Source organism: Telmatherina bonti (genome assembly GCF_933228915.1).
Source record: "Telmatherina bonti genome assembly, chromosome: 24".
Classification (NCBI taxonomy): Eukaryota; Metazoa; Chordata; class Actinopteri; order Atheriniformes; family Telmatherinidae; genus Telmatherina; species Telmatherina bonti.
In genome coordinates, this window is record NC_136633.1 from 23839690 (window position 1) to 23854351 (window position 14662).

The 14662-nt window shown below is 43.4% G+C and overlaps 1 protein-coding gene across 1 annotated transcript in view; it reads right to left on the reverse strand.

Annotated features, from left to right (window-relative positions):
- Positions 1 to 14662, reverse strand: part of LOC306773886 (gamma-aminobutyric acid receptor subunit gamma-3-like) — a gene marked incomplete at its 3' end in the record, with an annotated part of 162414 nt that overhangs the window by 43019 nt on the left and 104733 nt on the right. Inside the window, exon 6 of the mRNA XM_079263830.1 lies at positions 3752 to 3834. Within this exon, the coding sequence (XP_079119956.1) occupies positions 3752 to 3834 (83 nt within the window). The remainder of the gene's footprint in view (positions 1 to 3751; positions 3835 to 14662) is intronic.

Consider the following 14662-nt stretch of genomic DNA (forward strand, 5'->3'; position numbering starts at 1 on the left):
TATATATTTGCTTTGTACCTAAATCACGTTCATACTGAAATGAAAGGATGGTAGAACTAGGAGGACTGCTCGCTGAAAGAATGAGCTTCTTGGTGGTGTTCTGTTTGCATTTGTTGCCAAATCAACACAGTAGTGCAAAACAATGGAAGAAGAGGTGATGATGGACATTGTATGTCAAAGTAATACTTCTTGTTTTAGTTGTACTGCTTTTTACTCTCTTTTTAGACTGATTAAATCTATCTATGGTGGCCCTGAAGTGCAAACCACAATTACAAAACAAAATACGCAAAATTAAAAAAAAAACCGGCAACAAATTGAAAATGACAACAAAATTAAAAAAATACACATTGACAAATAAAAAAACACAATCAATTAAATTAGCACCACCAAAACATTCTAAAAAGCACAACAAATAATAAAAAAAAAAAAAATAAAAAAAAACATGAAGAAAATGATAAAACGTAATGACAAATAAAAAACGACAACAAACTTAGAAAAAGCACAACGACATTAACATACCGGAAGAGGTAGGTACCAGCGGGCAACAAGAGAAATCGCTGACTGGACGACGGTGCCAGATGGCTTTTGAAGCCGAAGTTGTTGTGTACGTAGCGCGGTTTTTAAAACATGAACGTAACCCGGAGCCCAAACGTAGCTGCTGCTATACAAGGATATTTTGATTATTACACACTTTACACAAAATGTGTCTCAATCAGCACACTAAAACTACTTCCAACACTTCTGTAGTATTTATTACAACAAATTTAGTACTTCAGCCTTTCCTCTACTCCAAACTGAACGAGGTACAAAAGTACAAGAACTTCCAGTTCTAAAGCCGTCTGGCACCATCGTCCAATCAGCGATTTCTCTTGTTGCCCGCTGGTACCTACCTCTTCCGGTATGCTAATGTCGTTGTGCTTTTTCTAAGTTCGTTGTTGTTTTTTATCTGTCATTGTGTTTTATCTTTTTTTTTTTTTATTTAATTGTTTTTTAGAATTTTTTGTGTGTTAATTAAATTTGTCTTGATTTTTGATTTGTTATTGTGTATTTTTTAATTGTTGTAATTTTCAATTTGTTGCTGTTTCTTAATTTGTTATTGCGTTTTTTTGTTTTGTGGTTTGTGTTTTTTTGTTTTGTTGTTGTGGTTTGCACTTCAGGGCCACCGTATCTATCAGTCTAACATAAAAACATTATGTTGACATCCTGCAAATTGAAGTCATTAAGTTGAAAGAATTATGTAGAAAAAGAAGCTGAGTCTAAAGGCGAAGGTTTGGATTTAGTGGTTGATCTACGTTCGTACCCTGACCTGTGGTCACCTGCTGTGTGGAGTGACCAAAAGAACCATATTGTGAATATAAATAGCCGTAATGAGTTTCCTCTGCGGGGTGGCGGACTCTCCCTTAGAAAGCGCTAAGAGCCTCCACACTGAGCAGAAAGAAGAGGTGGCTCGGCATCTGGTGAGGATGCCTCCTGGATGCCTCTCTGGTGAGGTGTTCCAGGCACCTCCCATCTATAGGAAACTGGGGAAGACCCAGTACATGCTGGAGGGATTAAATCTCTCAGTTGTCCTGGAAAGACCTTTAGGATTCCCTCCAGATGTGTTGGCATGCGTGGCCATGGAGAAGAAAGTCTTGGCTTTCCTTGCTCAGGTAGCTACCCACACAATCTGGACTGAGTGGCGAGATGGATGGAATGGGCCTCGTTTGTTAAAATCCTGTTAGACCTTCTTAAATTTGTTTTTCAGGATGAACTGCTGAACTTCAGCAGCTTTTTTTCTGTCATCTGCTTTTCCTGACACTTTCATCCCACCTGTACTCTGAGCTCTCTCCAGCCAGTATCTTACATTTATCTTGATTTGTCTCATCTCTTGTTCTGTCCCTTTCTCTCTTTCTTTCCCTCTCTTCCTACGATAACATCCTCTTACATTTCTTTGCTGATTTGTGCATGCTCAAATTGGCCGATGTTTTGTGTCCGCTAGCTAACTAGCGCGCAACATGGTGCGCAAAGTTAAACTCAGCTGCAATGTCACGGGGCATCCCAGAAGAAAAAGCTGTTCCTTCAGCTTTCTGCTGGGCAGCGGCGGCTCCATGAATGTGCATCAAGCTCACTGCCATTGTAGCGAGTCTTCCATGATATTTGGAAGGAAAAAAGAGTAACTTAAAGAGGTCAAATTAACAATAGATGGCACTGAAATTGAAAGAGTTTTTGATGCGAAATTTCTAGAGGGTATAATAGATGCTAACTTAACCTGGAAGGACCATGTACATTACATAAAGGTTAAAATTTCAAAAATACTCAGTATCTTGTACAAAACTAAAGATTTATGACCAAAAAAAACATTGTCTATAATCTACTGTACCTTAATACTTCCGTATATGTCGTAATGTGTTGAACTGTGGGGTGGCGCCCACAAGACAACTCTGAATGACATTATTCTGTTACAAAAACGTGCCATACGCTTCATAATGTTGGATATTATGATCACACACATCCATTATTTATTAAATCAAAACTCATGAAATTTGATAGTTTAGTTTACTATAAGACAATACTAGTTATGTTTAAGGCTAAACAAAATGTTCTTCCAGAACGTGTCCAAAATTACTTTAAGCCTTAGCAGACTAACTTTAGGCAGTTGTAAATTTTATTGTTCCAACATCTAGGACAGATGTGAAACAGAGTTGCTTGTCCTTTCGGGGGGTTCAAATGTGGAATAAACTCAGTAATGAGGTAAAAAATTGTAATTCTTTATTTCCATTTAAAAAGATTATTTATCACTTTATTTTTGAGAGATATGCAACTTTAGAAATAATTTTTCTTTATAAAAGTCACACATTATGTATGTAATGCATCTGCTTCTGTTATTTGTATAATTTAAGGTAACTACTTGTAAGTGTACATTATTAGACATACAAGCTTTGCTTCTGCCTATTTTGTTTTTGTTTTACTTGATTGTCCATTTAAAAAATAAAAGAACAAACTGATTGTGACTGATACAAACAAAACAAAATAAACTAAGAAACGCGATGTTTTATTGTTGGAAAGTTACGTAATGCACAGGTTTGAGCACAACACAAAGTCTGGGGTCAATGCCACCAACTTTAAAATGGATGATGCATCTGTTACTGGAAGAAGGAGGTTTAACAATATTTGTAGGTGATTGCATAATATTTCTAATCAATAAACATGCTGGTTGCAAATAAAAGCAAGACATTTCCTTGCTAAATGATGTAGCTGTTTAGCAATAACTGCTAAATAAAATACTTTTCATTACGTCCGTCTTTACTTCGGAGTTTAACGCACTTTGCACCATTCTCAGACCAAGTGGACCTCCAGATGTTTGACTGCTGAGATTTTCTGCCAGGAAAGTGGACGGAAATCTGCACGCTGAGGGTTATACATGACCGAGTTATTAAATATCTCACTCTCTATGCAGCTGATCCCCTGATCAGCAATTCCCTCTGAAACTGGGAATTCCCTGCTCATGTTGCTCCCGGCTGTCTCTCCGGGGTCTACAACTCCCAGCATGTGGAAAACAGATTAAGACCTGCCAGTTTATCACCAGTTTTGACACGATAATTACGATTCTTTTTGTTTTCTTGGAAATGTAGTTTTGCTCATGTCCTCTGAGACTCTTGTTCACCTTAAACTGTATTTGTTTTACCATTTTTCATTTGTCATATTGTCAATGTTCATTTGTAGGCATGGCTTCTTCTGCATGTTTTTCATGCATGTTATTGGAAAAACTCACAGCTGGAGAAGACCAGAGGACAGGAGTGTTCGTCCATTGGGAAATTGTGGAGCTGCAGCTGGCATTCTGCATTGATGGTCATCCTGCAGAGAAGCACAGACAGAAATACGGACTCAGACATTTGAAGGTGTTGAAATAGCTTTGGATATTTCACTTTTGTAGACTTTGAAGCACAAATTGAGTGCACATGATTTGTCACTATAACGCGTGATGGGCTTTGAAATCTTGTGGCATGAGAAGCATATGGAGGACTGGCTTCGGACCATCTGGCGTGGGATCGCACTGGATTGCATGGTTGATGTGCGAAATCCTTCAGAATGACAAGTGTTTCATCATCAGCGTAAGCTCTGCTTTTTCAGGCGGGTCAGGGCCCCGAAGGCATGTCCGCTTCAAAAATCAGGGTTACTTAGATATGATCACTGGACAAGTCAATACACCAGATGTTTTGGGGAAAGCAACAGTGACCACAAAGACATGAGGGATTAGATTTATGTGCAAAATCTAAATATAAATTTAGCTCAGTTCATCGCCGCTTCATGTTCCAAAGCCAAAGATTTATCTTCTCTGGATAAAATAAGAGTTCTGAAAGTGAGGTTATGAAAACTGGCCTTTTTTCTTTGAGGTATGCTTTGTTCCGTGTTTGTCCTTGATACAATTTCTCATTAATTGGCAGACGTGGAGCACAAAACAGGCGAGGCTGCCTCGCTCGCTGTGTTTGTAGGTGAAGAAATTGCAGATGATTTTCTGTCTTAATTTGCATACGTGCTCTCTTCTGTTGGAGTTGGGAGCCAGGAAAGCTGAATCTGAATGAAAGCGAAGCTGGATGATGAGAAAACAAGCAACCAAAGCAGACTCTCAAACATTCGCCTCCTTTAAGATTTAAAATCCTTTTAATGAATCGATAATTTCAAAATTCCTCACAGACACATAAGCAGAGTGGTTTTTTTGGAGGCTTTTGATGAGGAAGAAGACTTTGTTTTCATCTTTTTTTCTGAGTAGTATGTGGAAGTCATCATGTAGCAGTCTGAGACGTTACCTGATGGTTAGCATCGAGAGTAAACACAGGTGTGTGAGGTGCTGGATGCTGGCAAAACATTTCTGCCCACCGTTGCTACACACAGCTATTTATGCAATGAAATTACAGTCATAAGTTGAAGACTTTGTCAAATTGTAAATAGCTGAAGCTCCTCTCTGTTTTTTGTAGCATGATAGATCTACATGGAAGTTGTGGGAGAAAAATCTATTTAGACACACTTTAAAGGTCCCAAACATCTTTCATCTATTTCATCTGGGTGTCAGAAGTCAACATTGTTTTCAAAGTGTTTTACTCCAAATTTAGGCTTGTTTGTTCATTTCAGCCATTCCAAAAGCACCTCTAGTGATCTATACCGAGGACGGCTTGTTTTGGTGTCTGAACCTTCAAAAGTTCACGAATGGTGTCTGTCCACACTCCACGGCTGTGTCGGAATGTCCACACTATTACGTAACCCCTGATGTACTACATAGGAATGCACTATATAGCAGACTATATTGTCATCTCATTGTGTTGATTCGGACAAGAAGCTGGCTTTTTTCTTCTTGTCGCCAATAACAAGACTATTGACTGTCACCACGGCAACCACCATGCATCATTCCAAATTCAATCCATACTCATGTGAATATTTTTTTTCTTATATCGTATTCTTTCGTTGTTGCATATTTATTCAACAAATCAGGGTATGAAATGATCTAGTTTTTTCTTAACCTGCTTTGATGTCCATGTCACTGGCGCCACTTTGAGCTCCTGCCTGCAATGCATTGTGATCTATATTGACCCGTCTAGTGACCATCAATGCTCAATACTCAATGCTCAATCAATATGCATTGTGGGTAATTTTAAGTGCACTACTTTTTTCTCATTCAAACACCCCTAGAAAATGGTGTGACCACTATACTGGGCCCTTTGTAGGGCGGGGATGGGAAACTCTGGTCCTTGACAACCGCAGACCTGCAGGTATTCCGAGGTTCAGTGCTGAAACACACCGAAAACACATCCGATTTAATTAGCAGAGTGGTGCAGAGTTTGACATTAAACTCTGTACTTGTCTAACAATTACCCCTTTGATTTGAGTCAGGTGTGTTGCAACAGGGAAACTCCCAACACTTGGAATGCGACCCGAGAGGACCAGAGATGCCACCATTGATGTAGGGAATCAGGTAGACATTGAGACACAGCCCATGTCCTTCTTGGGAAGAAGATGCGACCTTTGGGCAGGCCAAGCTAGCGTGGTGGGTCCATGGCACCACTACCAGTGGGAGTGATTGTTTCCCTTCATGAGGTCACAGTGGAAAAGATCTCAGACTTACCCATTTCAGCACACATTCACCAAAAAGTAGGGCAAGCGAGAGAGGTGACAGTTTTCTCATTTATGGACATCTTACACGGGATGTGGGACGCATATGACTGTTAGAAAACCTTTAGAAAGTGAGTTTATGACTTTTATTGCAGGACTTTGTTTTCCATCTCGAATGAATGCATTATGATAATAAACAGGACACTTGAAGAAATGGCAAAATAAAAGGAGGCTCTAATTTATGTGTCGACTGTCAGGAAAAAAAAAAAAGAAAATTCACTTAAATGTTGCTTCATTAAAAAGTATTTGTCAGGGAAGGTAGAACGTTCTTTCACTTTTACACCTGTATTTATAAGGCACTGCTTAGCTTTCTGCCTATTTGCATATATATATATATATATATATATATATATATATATATATATATATATATATATATATATATATATATATATATATATATATGTACACTAATTCAGGGCTATTCAACTGGTCACACATGGGTGAGAACTGGCCCATCTGTCTACCTAGACCAGCCCACTATATCGCAGTTTACATTGTAGATCGAGGGCCAAAGGCACTGGATTTTTATTAAAATGCCACATTCGTAGAAGCAGAGAGTGAAAACAAGAAAATTTAAGAACTGCAGTAAAGTATGCATGTAATGCCAGTGTGTCAAATCGGTTCGGATGGGTTCCTGGTGAGCTGCATAGCCATTGGGTCAGTGATGTGCCGGTTTAGACTGCAGCCAGTGTGTCCCAAATCCAATTTCTTTGGCCTTAAGTGACTCAGATGAGATTCTTTCATGATGGTGAACATACTGTCACATGGAATCTGACATATTAAAATCTGATCCGGGCCACTTATATATGCGTTTTTTAATCAGATAAAGGTCTGATCATTTTGGAATTTGTGGCTGCGGTCTGAACAGTCAAGGGAATCATATCGGAATTCATGCGATGATGATGTCACTCTGTACTGACACAGCAACAGGCGAAATAGTAAAATGAGCATAATTACTATGGAACAAATATGGAAGACAACATGAACAGAGGTGTACGATGGTGGGACAACAAAATTTTAGAATTAAGTACTGGGGGGGGATACAACACCAAAGGACACTCAAGGGTCAAACCATAACCGGTAAAGTATTCCATATTAAAGTATTCCACTTAAAATGGCGGAAAAGGGGCCTGGCTTCAATGGCCTTATTGTTTAGGCTTTGTGTCTGTAGCTGCATTTCCATTACATTTTTTTTTTTTTTTCCCCCAAAATAAAAGCGATATTTGTAAGTTTGGACAAACAATTGCGATTTGCAAGTGTTTCTATTGAATGGTGTTCAGCACATTAGCCTCAAGTCTCCTAAAATCTCGTGAGAACAACATTTTGCGAAAATCGCAGTTTATGGAAGGTAGCCGTGCAGCATTATTTTGGGGTTTTCTATTTACTTGCTGTTTATTTGCTACGGCTTTTCAAAGCTTTTTTCTCTCATTTTCATTACTAAAACTTTGTTCTTTCTTCCACACCGCACCATCTTTACCAGAAATGAACTGCTCATGACCTCCCACGTTACATCTAGGAACACGTAAATGCAAAAAAAGTGTTTCCATGACACTTTTGCAATATGTTTCTATATCAAAATGTCTGAAAAACCATCTCATGAGAGCATAAAAACCTTTTAGCAATATTTGAGACTTTTTTTCTGAATATAGGTGTTTCCATTAGCGCTTTTTTTTTTTTTAAAAATTATATTTAGTTTTTGCACAATTCTAGGTGTAATGGAAACGCACATTGTGACACGTCTAGTTATTGATCTGCTACACATGCGGGTCACTTCAGGGCCGTAATTTAAAAATGCTTATGTGAACAGTGGCACAAAAAATTCATATCTGATTTAAAAAAAAATAAAAAAATACAAACGGAGATGATCAGCAACAGTAACGCCCAAGAACAGGCATATGCTTTGATCTAAGTACTGTAGTTATCGGAGTAGAATTTGTAACGATAAGTGGATCAATACTGAAATATCTATTCCTCCAGTACCAAGATTTGCATAACTAAATTTCTGGGTAAAGTAGGAACTACTACTTCTGCCTGCCAGGCATAATGCGTTGCAGTGTTGCACTGTCACGCCACGATGTACAGTTCACTCTGCTTGATAATCAATCTGACACGCAGCTCCACAAACACCAAGAATGTGAAGTTTGATGTGCACATGATGACTATTCTCAAACGTCTGAGAATTAATCAGTACTTGGAATAAAACAGCCAATGTGAATGTTCAACTTCTTAAATAGTTAAGATGGAGGATAAAATTAAGTCTAATTTGTTTTGCCTGGTGATTTACTGAATAATTGAGAATGTTGGGATAAAGAGATGCTTAGGTGGACGTTCCTGTTATTTGCATGCATTCTCTGCATCTTTTCACTAAATCAGAAATATATTGAGCAGAGGCACTTGAAGATGACCCAAACTAGTTTGGACAACAAATATTCACCAGGTTCAGAGACTTGCCAGATATAAAGAAATAAAAATACACTTTAAACTACCAGCAAAGTCCATTTGGCAGTGTATGTTTTTGATTTGTTAGTCATAGAACTTCACTGTTGAAAAATATCAATCTTATAGAGTTTTTAACCACTACACGGTTGTGTTTACTTATTTTCACTGTGATTTAACTAAAAATATGCTAGTGCTTTGTGTTAATTATATTTAAGTGTAATAGTCGAGGGGAATCTGATGCCCAATGGCCGAAAACTTCCAACCATTTAGCCCTAATGGGAAAATGTAATAGAATAACCGTGCCCCATCTTCTCAAAAAAGAGTGGTGATTCTGCTCGCATGATCAGTTTTCGGTTTGTTTCTATAGACCGTAAAAATGGATGGAACCTCTGTGACATCAGTTTCTAAAGAGCTGAATTTAAGCTCATTGGGCAGCTCCAAATGTTGTCATCTTGGCAGCATAGAACATGAGGCCTCTCCCAGAAAAGACCAAACTGGACAAACAGGTAGAGCTGAGAGGGGCTGTGAGTGTTGGGGTGGATGATTGACATCTATCCATCTGACCTGCCTGCAGCTAAGAGCTAAATCCAAGCTAACCTGGGGCTAATCAAGCTAACCAGCTAATGGACGTGGGCCAAATCTGTTAACAAGCAAAAAGTTTGTGCTGCACTCTGCTTTCTTACAGCAGGAAATTGAGCACCTGTCAATCAAAAGGACACGCCCCTAATTCTGCTGAATTTCAGGATGAAACTGGTTCTGAACAGATGAGTTATAATAAACTTCACTCCACTTTTAACCGTCAGAGATTTTTCATTTTTATTCAACACAACGTCCCATTATTTTCAGAACTTGGCTTCATAAAAGAACTTTCATCACCAGGCTGAATATTCACTTTGACCGTCTGCTCATTTGGAGTTGGCCAGGTTGATTAGTTCAGGCTAGCAGATGTTAAGCTGCTTTATGAGACTGAAGAAAGAAGCGGTGTTGGGTAATAATGCTGTCACTGTGGGTGACCCCTTTCTGTATATCATAAATCATCATATTGGGTGTATTGTTCATGAAAAGGAATAAGAAAAGATTAATGCAGCTTTAAAACTCGTTGCTGTTTTAAAGCAGAACAATTTGGACTTGAACCTTTGAACCTGACTGATAACCAACGTATTTATAGCACAAGTTAAAGCCTATGATCACAGTGTGATTAACCTCTCCATCACCCTGTATTATTCTGTACGATTATGAGTTAGATTTGAGAAACTTATTTTTTAAGTGAACCCTTTCCCTCTTAAATTAAGATGTGATTGCTGGTAGTTTAAACAGCTTTTTTTCTTTTTAGTTTCACAGGAATGAAGGAAAAACTCAGAAATAACCAAAAATTTTCTTACAAGACAAACAAAACAGCTTAACCCTCTGGGGACCAAGGGTATTTTAGAGAAATAAACCTTGCCTGACTTTTTCCCACCTTTCAATGCCCCATAATGTCCTATACTTTTTTTTTTTTTTTTTAAATTATTATTTTGAATTGAAATATCGTCCTCTCCCTGAGCCGTCACCTTATCGTGGTGGAGGGGTTTGTGCGTCCCGAAGATCCTAGCAGCTATGTTGTCGGGGGCCTTATGCCCCTGGTAGGGTCACCCATGGCAAACAGGTGTCTAGGGGAGGGACCAGACCAAGCACGGCTCATAGACCCCGATGATGACGACCAACCTGGGCATGAATGTTCCCTTGCCCGGACGCGGGTTACCGGGACCCCCCTCTGGAGCCAGGCCTGGAGGCGGGGTACGAGAGCGAGCGTCTGGTGGCCGGGCCTTCGCCCATGGGGCCCGGTCGGGCTCAGCCCGAAAGGGTTACATGGGCCCCGCCTCCCGTGGGCTCACCATCTGCGGGAGGAGCCGTAGGGGTCGGGTGCAATGTGAGCTGGGCGGCAGCAAGGGGCGGGGACCCTGGCGGTCCGATCCCCGGCTGCAGAAGCTGGCTCTAGGGACGTGGAACGTCACCTCTCTGGTGGGGAAGGAGCCTGAGCTGGTGCGCGAGGTTGAGCGGTTCCTACTAGATATAGTTGGACTCACCTCGACGCATGGCTTGGGCTCTGGAACCAGTACCCTCGAGAGGGGCTGGACCTTCTTCCACTCTGGAGTTGCTCATGGTGAGAGGCGCCGAGCTGGTGTGGGCATTCTCATCAGCCCCCAGCTTGGTGCCTGCACATTGGGGTTTACCCCGGTGGATGAAAGGGTAGTTTCCCTCCGCCTCCGGGTGGGGGGACGGGTCCTGACTGTTGTCTGTGCTTATGCACCGAACAGCAGTTCAGAGTACCCACCCTTTCTGGGGTCCTTGGAGGGAGTGCTGGAGGGTGCTCCTTCTGGGGACTCCATTGTTCTGCTGGGGGACTTCAATGCTCACGTGGGCAATGACAGTGAGACCTGGAGGGGAGTGATTGGGAGGCATGGTCCCCCTCCTCTGAACCCAAATGGTGTTTTGTTATTGGACTTCTGTGCTCGTCATGGATTGTCTATAACGAACACCATGTTCCAGCATAAGAGTGTCCATATGTACACCTGGCATCAGGATTCCCTGGGCCGCAGTTCAATGATCGACTTTGTAGTCGTATCGTCGGACCTGCGGCCACATGCCTTGGACACTCGGGTGAAGAGGGGGGCGGAGCTGTCAACTGATCACCACCTGGTGGTGAGTTGGCTCAGATGGTGGGGGAGGAAGCCGGTCAGAGCTGGCAGGCCCAAACGTGTTGTGAGGGTCTGCTGGGAACGTCTGGCTGAGTCCCCTGTCAGAGCGAGCTTCAACTCCCACCTTCAGCAGAGCTTCGAACATGTCCCGGGTGAGGCGGGGGACATTGAGTCCGAATGGGCTGTGTTCCGTGCCTCTATTGCTGAGGCGGCCAGCCGGAGCTGTGGCTGCAAGGTCGTTGGTGCCTGTCGTGGCGGTAATCCCAGGACTCGTTGGTGGACACCAGCAGTGAGGGATGCCGTCAAGCTGAAGGAGGAGTCCTATCGGGCCTTCTTGGCCTGTGGGACTCTGGAGGCAGCTGATCGGTACCGGCGGGCTAAGCGGCATGCGGCTTCGGCCGTTGCCGAGGCAAAAACTCGGGCATGGGAGGAGTTCGGCGAGGCCATGGAGAAAGACTTCCGGACGGCTTCGAGGAGATTCTGGTCCACCATCCGGCGGCTCAGGGGGGGAAGCAGTGCTCCATCAATACTGTGTACAGTGGAGATGGGGTGCTGCTGACCTCAACTCGGGACGTTGTGGGTCGGTGGAGGGAATACTTCGAAGACCTCCTCAATCCTACCAACACGTCTTCCCATGAGGGAGCAGAGCTGGTGGACTCAGGGGTGGACTCTCCTATCTCTGGGGCTGAAGTCGCTGAGGTGGTCAAAAAGCTCCTTGGCGGCAAGGCCCCGGGGGTGGATGAGATCCGCCCGGAGTTCCTTAAGGATCTGGATGCTATGGGGCTGTCCTGGCTGACACGCCTCTGCAGCATCGCGTGGACATCGGGGGCAGTACCGCTGGATTGGCAGACTGGGGTGGTGGTCCCCCTTTTTAAGAAGGGGGACCGGAGGGTGTGTTCCAATTACAGGGGAATCACACTCCTCAGCCTCCCTGGTAAGGTCTATTCAGGGGTCCTGGAGAGGAGGGTCCGCCGGATAGTCGAATCCCGGATTGAGGAGGAGCAGTGTGGTTTTCGTCCTGGTCGCGGAACAGTGGACCAGCTCTATACCCTCTCTGGGGTCCTGGGGGGGGCATGGGAGTTTGCCCAACCAGTCTACATGTGTTTTGTGGACCTGGAGAAGGCATTCGACCGTGTCCCCCGGGGGCTCCTGTGGGGGGTACTCCGGGAGTATGGGGTACCGGACCCCCTTGTACGAGCTGTCCGGTCCCTGTACGACAGGTATCAGAGCTTGGTCCGCATTGCCGGTAGTAAGTCGGATTCGTTTCCTGTGAGGGTTGGACTCCACCAAGGCTGCCCTTTATCACCGATTCTGTTCATAACTTATATGGACAGAATTTCTAGGCGCAGCCGAGGGGTTGAGGGGATCCGACTTGGTGGCCTCAGGATTGGGTCCCTGCTTTTTGCAGATGACGTGGTCCTGTTGGCTTCATCTGGTCGTGATCTCCAGCTCTCGCTTGAGCGATTCGCGGCCGAGTGTGAAGCGGCTGGGATGAGAATCAGCACCTACAAATCTGAGACCATGGTCCTCAGCCGGAATAGGGTGGATTGCCCTCTCCGGGTCGGGAGTCAGGTCCTGCCTCAAGTGGAGGAGTTTAAATATCTCGGGGTCTTGTTCACGAGTGAGGGAAGGATGGAGCGTGAGATCGAGAGACGGATCGGTGCGGCGTCTGCAGTAATGCGGGCTCTGCGCCGGTCTGTCGTGGTGAAGAAGGAGCTGAGCCAGAAGGCGAAGCTCTCGATTTATCAGTCGATCTACGTTCCTACCCTCACCTATGGTCATGAGCTGTGGGTCGTGACCGAAAGAACGAGATCTCGTATACAGGCGGCTGAAATGAGTTTCCTCCGCAGGGTGGCCGGGCTCTCCCTTAGAGATAGGGTGAGGAGCTCAGTCATCCGGGAGGGGCTCAGAGTAGAGCCGCTGCTCCTTCGCATCGAGAGGAACCAGTTGAGGTGGCTCGGGCATCTGGTCAGGATGCCTCCTGGACGCCTCCCTGGTGAGGTGTTCCAGGCACGTCCCTCTGGGAGGAGACCCCGGGGAAGACCCAGGACACGCTGGAGGGATTACATCTCTCGGCTGGCCTGGGAACGCCTCGGGATCCCCCCCGCAGAGTTGGCAAATGTGGCTGGGGAGAGGGAAGTCTGGGCTTCCCTGCTTAGGCTGCTGCCCCCGCGACCCGACCCCGGATAAGCGGCAGAAGATGGATGGATGGATGGATGGATGAAATATCGTAAACTGCTCTGTAAATGAGGCTCCTTTGCTTGAAATAGAGTATTTTCATTTCGAAGCATGAGTAAAGGTACTGAAGGGGACTGAAGCGCCGCAGCTTTCCAAAATCACTGTCAGCTGCACACACTGTATCTGTTACCAAGTTATACATCTGTTACGACGCCGTCGTGTCTATATTGAAATAAACGACTTGAGTAATGCAAATGTTTGTTTGAGCAATTACGCATGGTATGTGTGCGTAAAAGCTGTTCTTTTCATAATTTATCAGCCTTGTAAATACAGAAGGCAGCTATCCGACTGCTAATGACACAATGCATAGTGATTGACACTGTTTGGAGGCGTTTCCTGAGGCATACTCGGCTCTGATTGGACAAACACGTGTCATGCGCCAAAGACAAAGGCTCTGATTGGAACACCTATTTTGACACAACACTGTATCACCTATGAATGGGCTACAGTGATGCTGGAACTACTGTCTGAAAGCCCGGAGTCTCCCGATTAAGAGGGGGAAAAAAGTAAGTTTCTATCTTATATGGTTCGAAAGCTATGCTTGATTAAACAACTTGGTCTCTGGCATCGCCGGCAAAAAAAAAAAAAAAAAGCGTTAAGATTAAGATCTGTGAAAAAATCACCAAAGAGTTTGGATGAGAAAGATTTTAGAGGTTTATTATGATTAGACAAGCAGTTACGGTTGCAACTGAAAAAGCCGTTCAGAAGACTGTATCTGATAGTTGTGAAGGGGTTCTGATCTAAAGAGGAGATAAGAACTTCTTTTAAACCTTAGGAAGACGTCAAAGGTGATTGTAAATCTTTAGTTTCCATGAACACTGAGACCATGTGGCACCTTTCATCTGACAAGGTCCATTTTCCTGTCCCATTAACTCATTGGCTGACAAAGATGTTGTTTGACACCTTTTAGATTCTGAACATTCACTGCCAAAGATGCAAAAAGAAGTTGGTCCTTACATAAACTATGCACATCACAATGCTTTAAAAATATGTTTTTGTGACTGTAATGGGGTTCTCTCCTGTTCCCAATGATGATGGCAACGTCCTGGTTTTGTTTGAGGTGGTTTATTACCAACTCCTCCCAAGTGCAACAATATGTACAGTGGTCCAGTGCAATGTATAAAATATTTACAATATTTACAAGGGTTTCTCACCATACA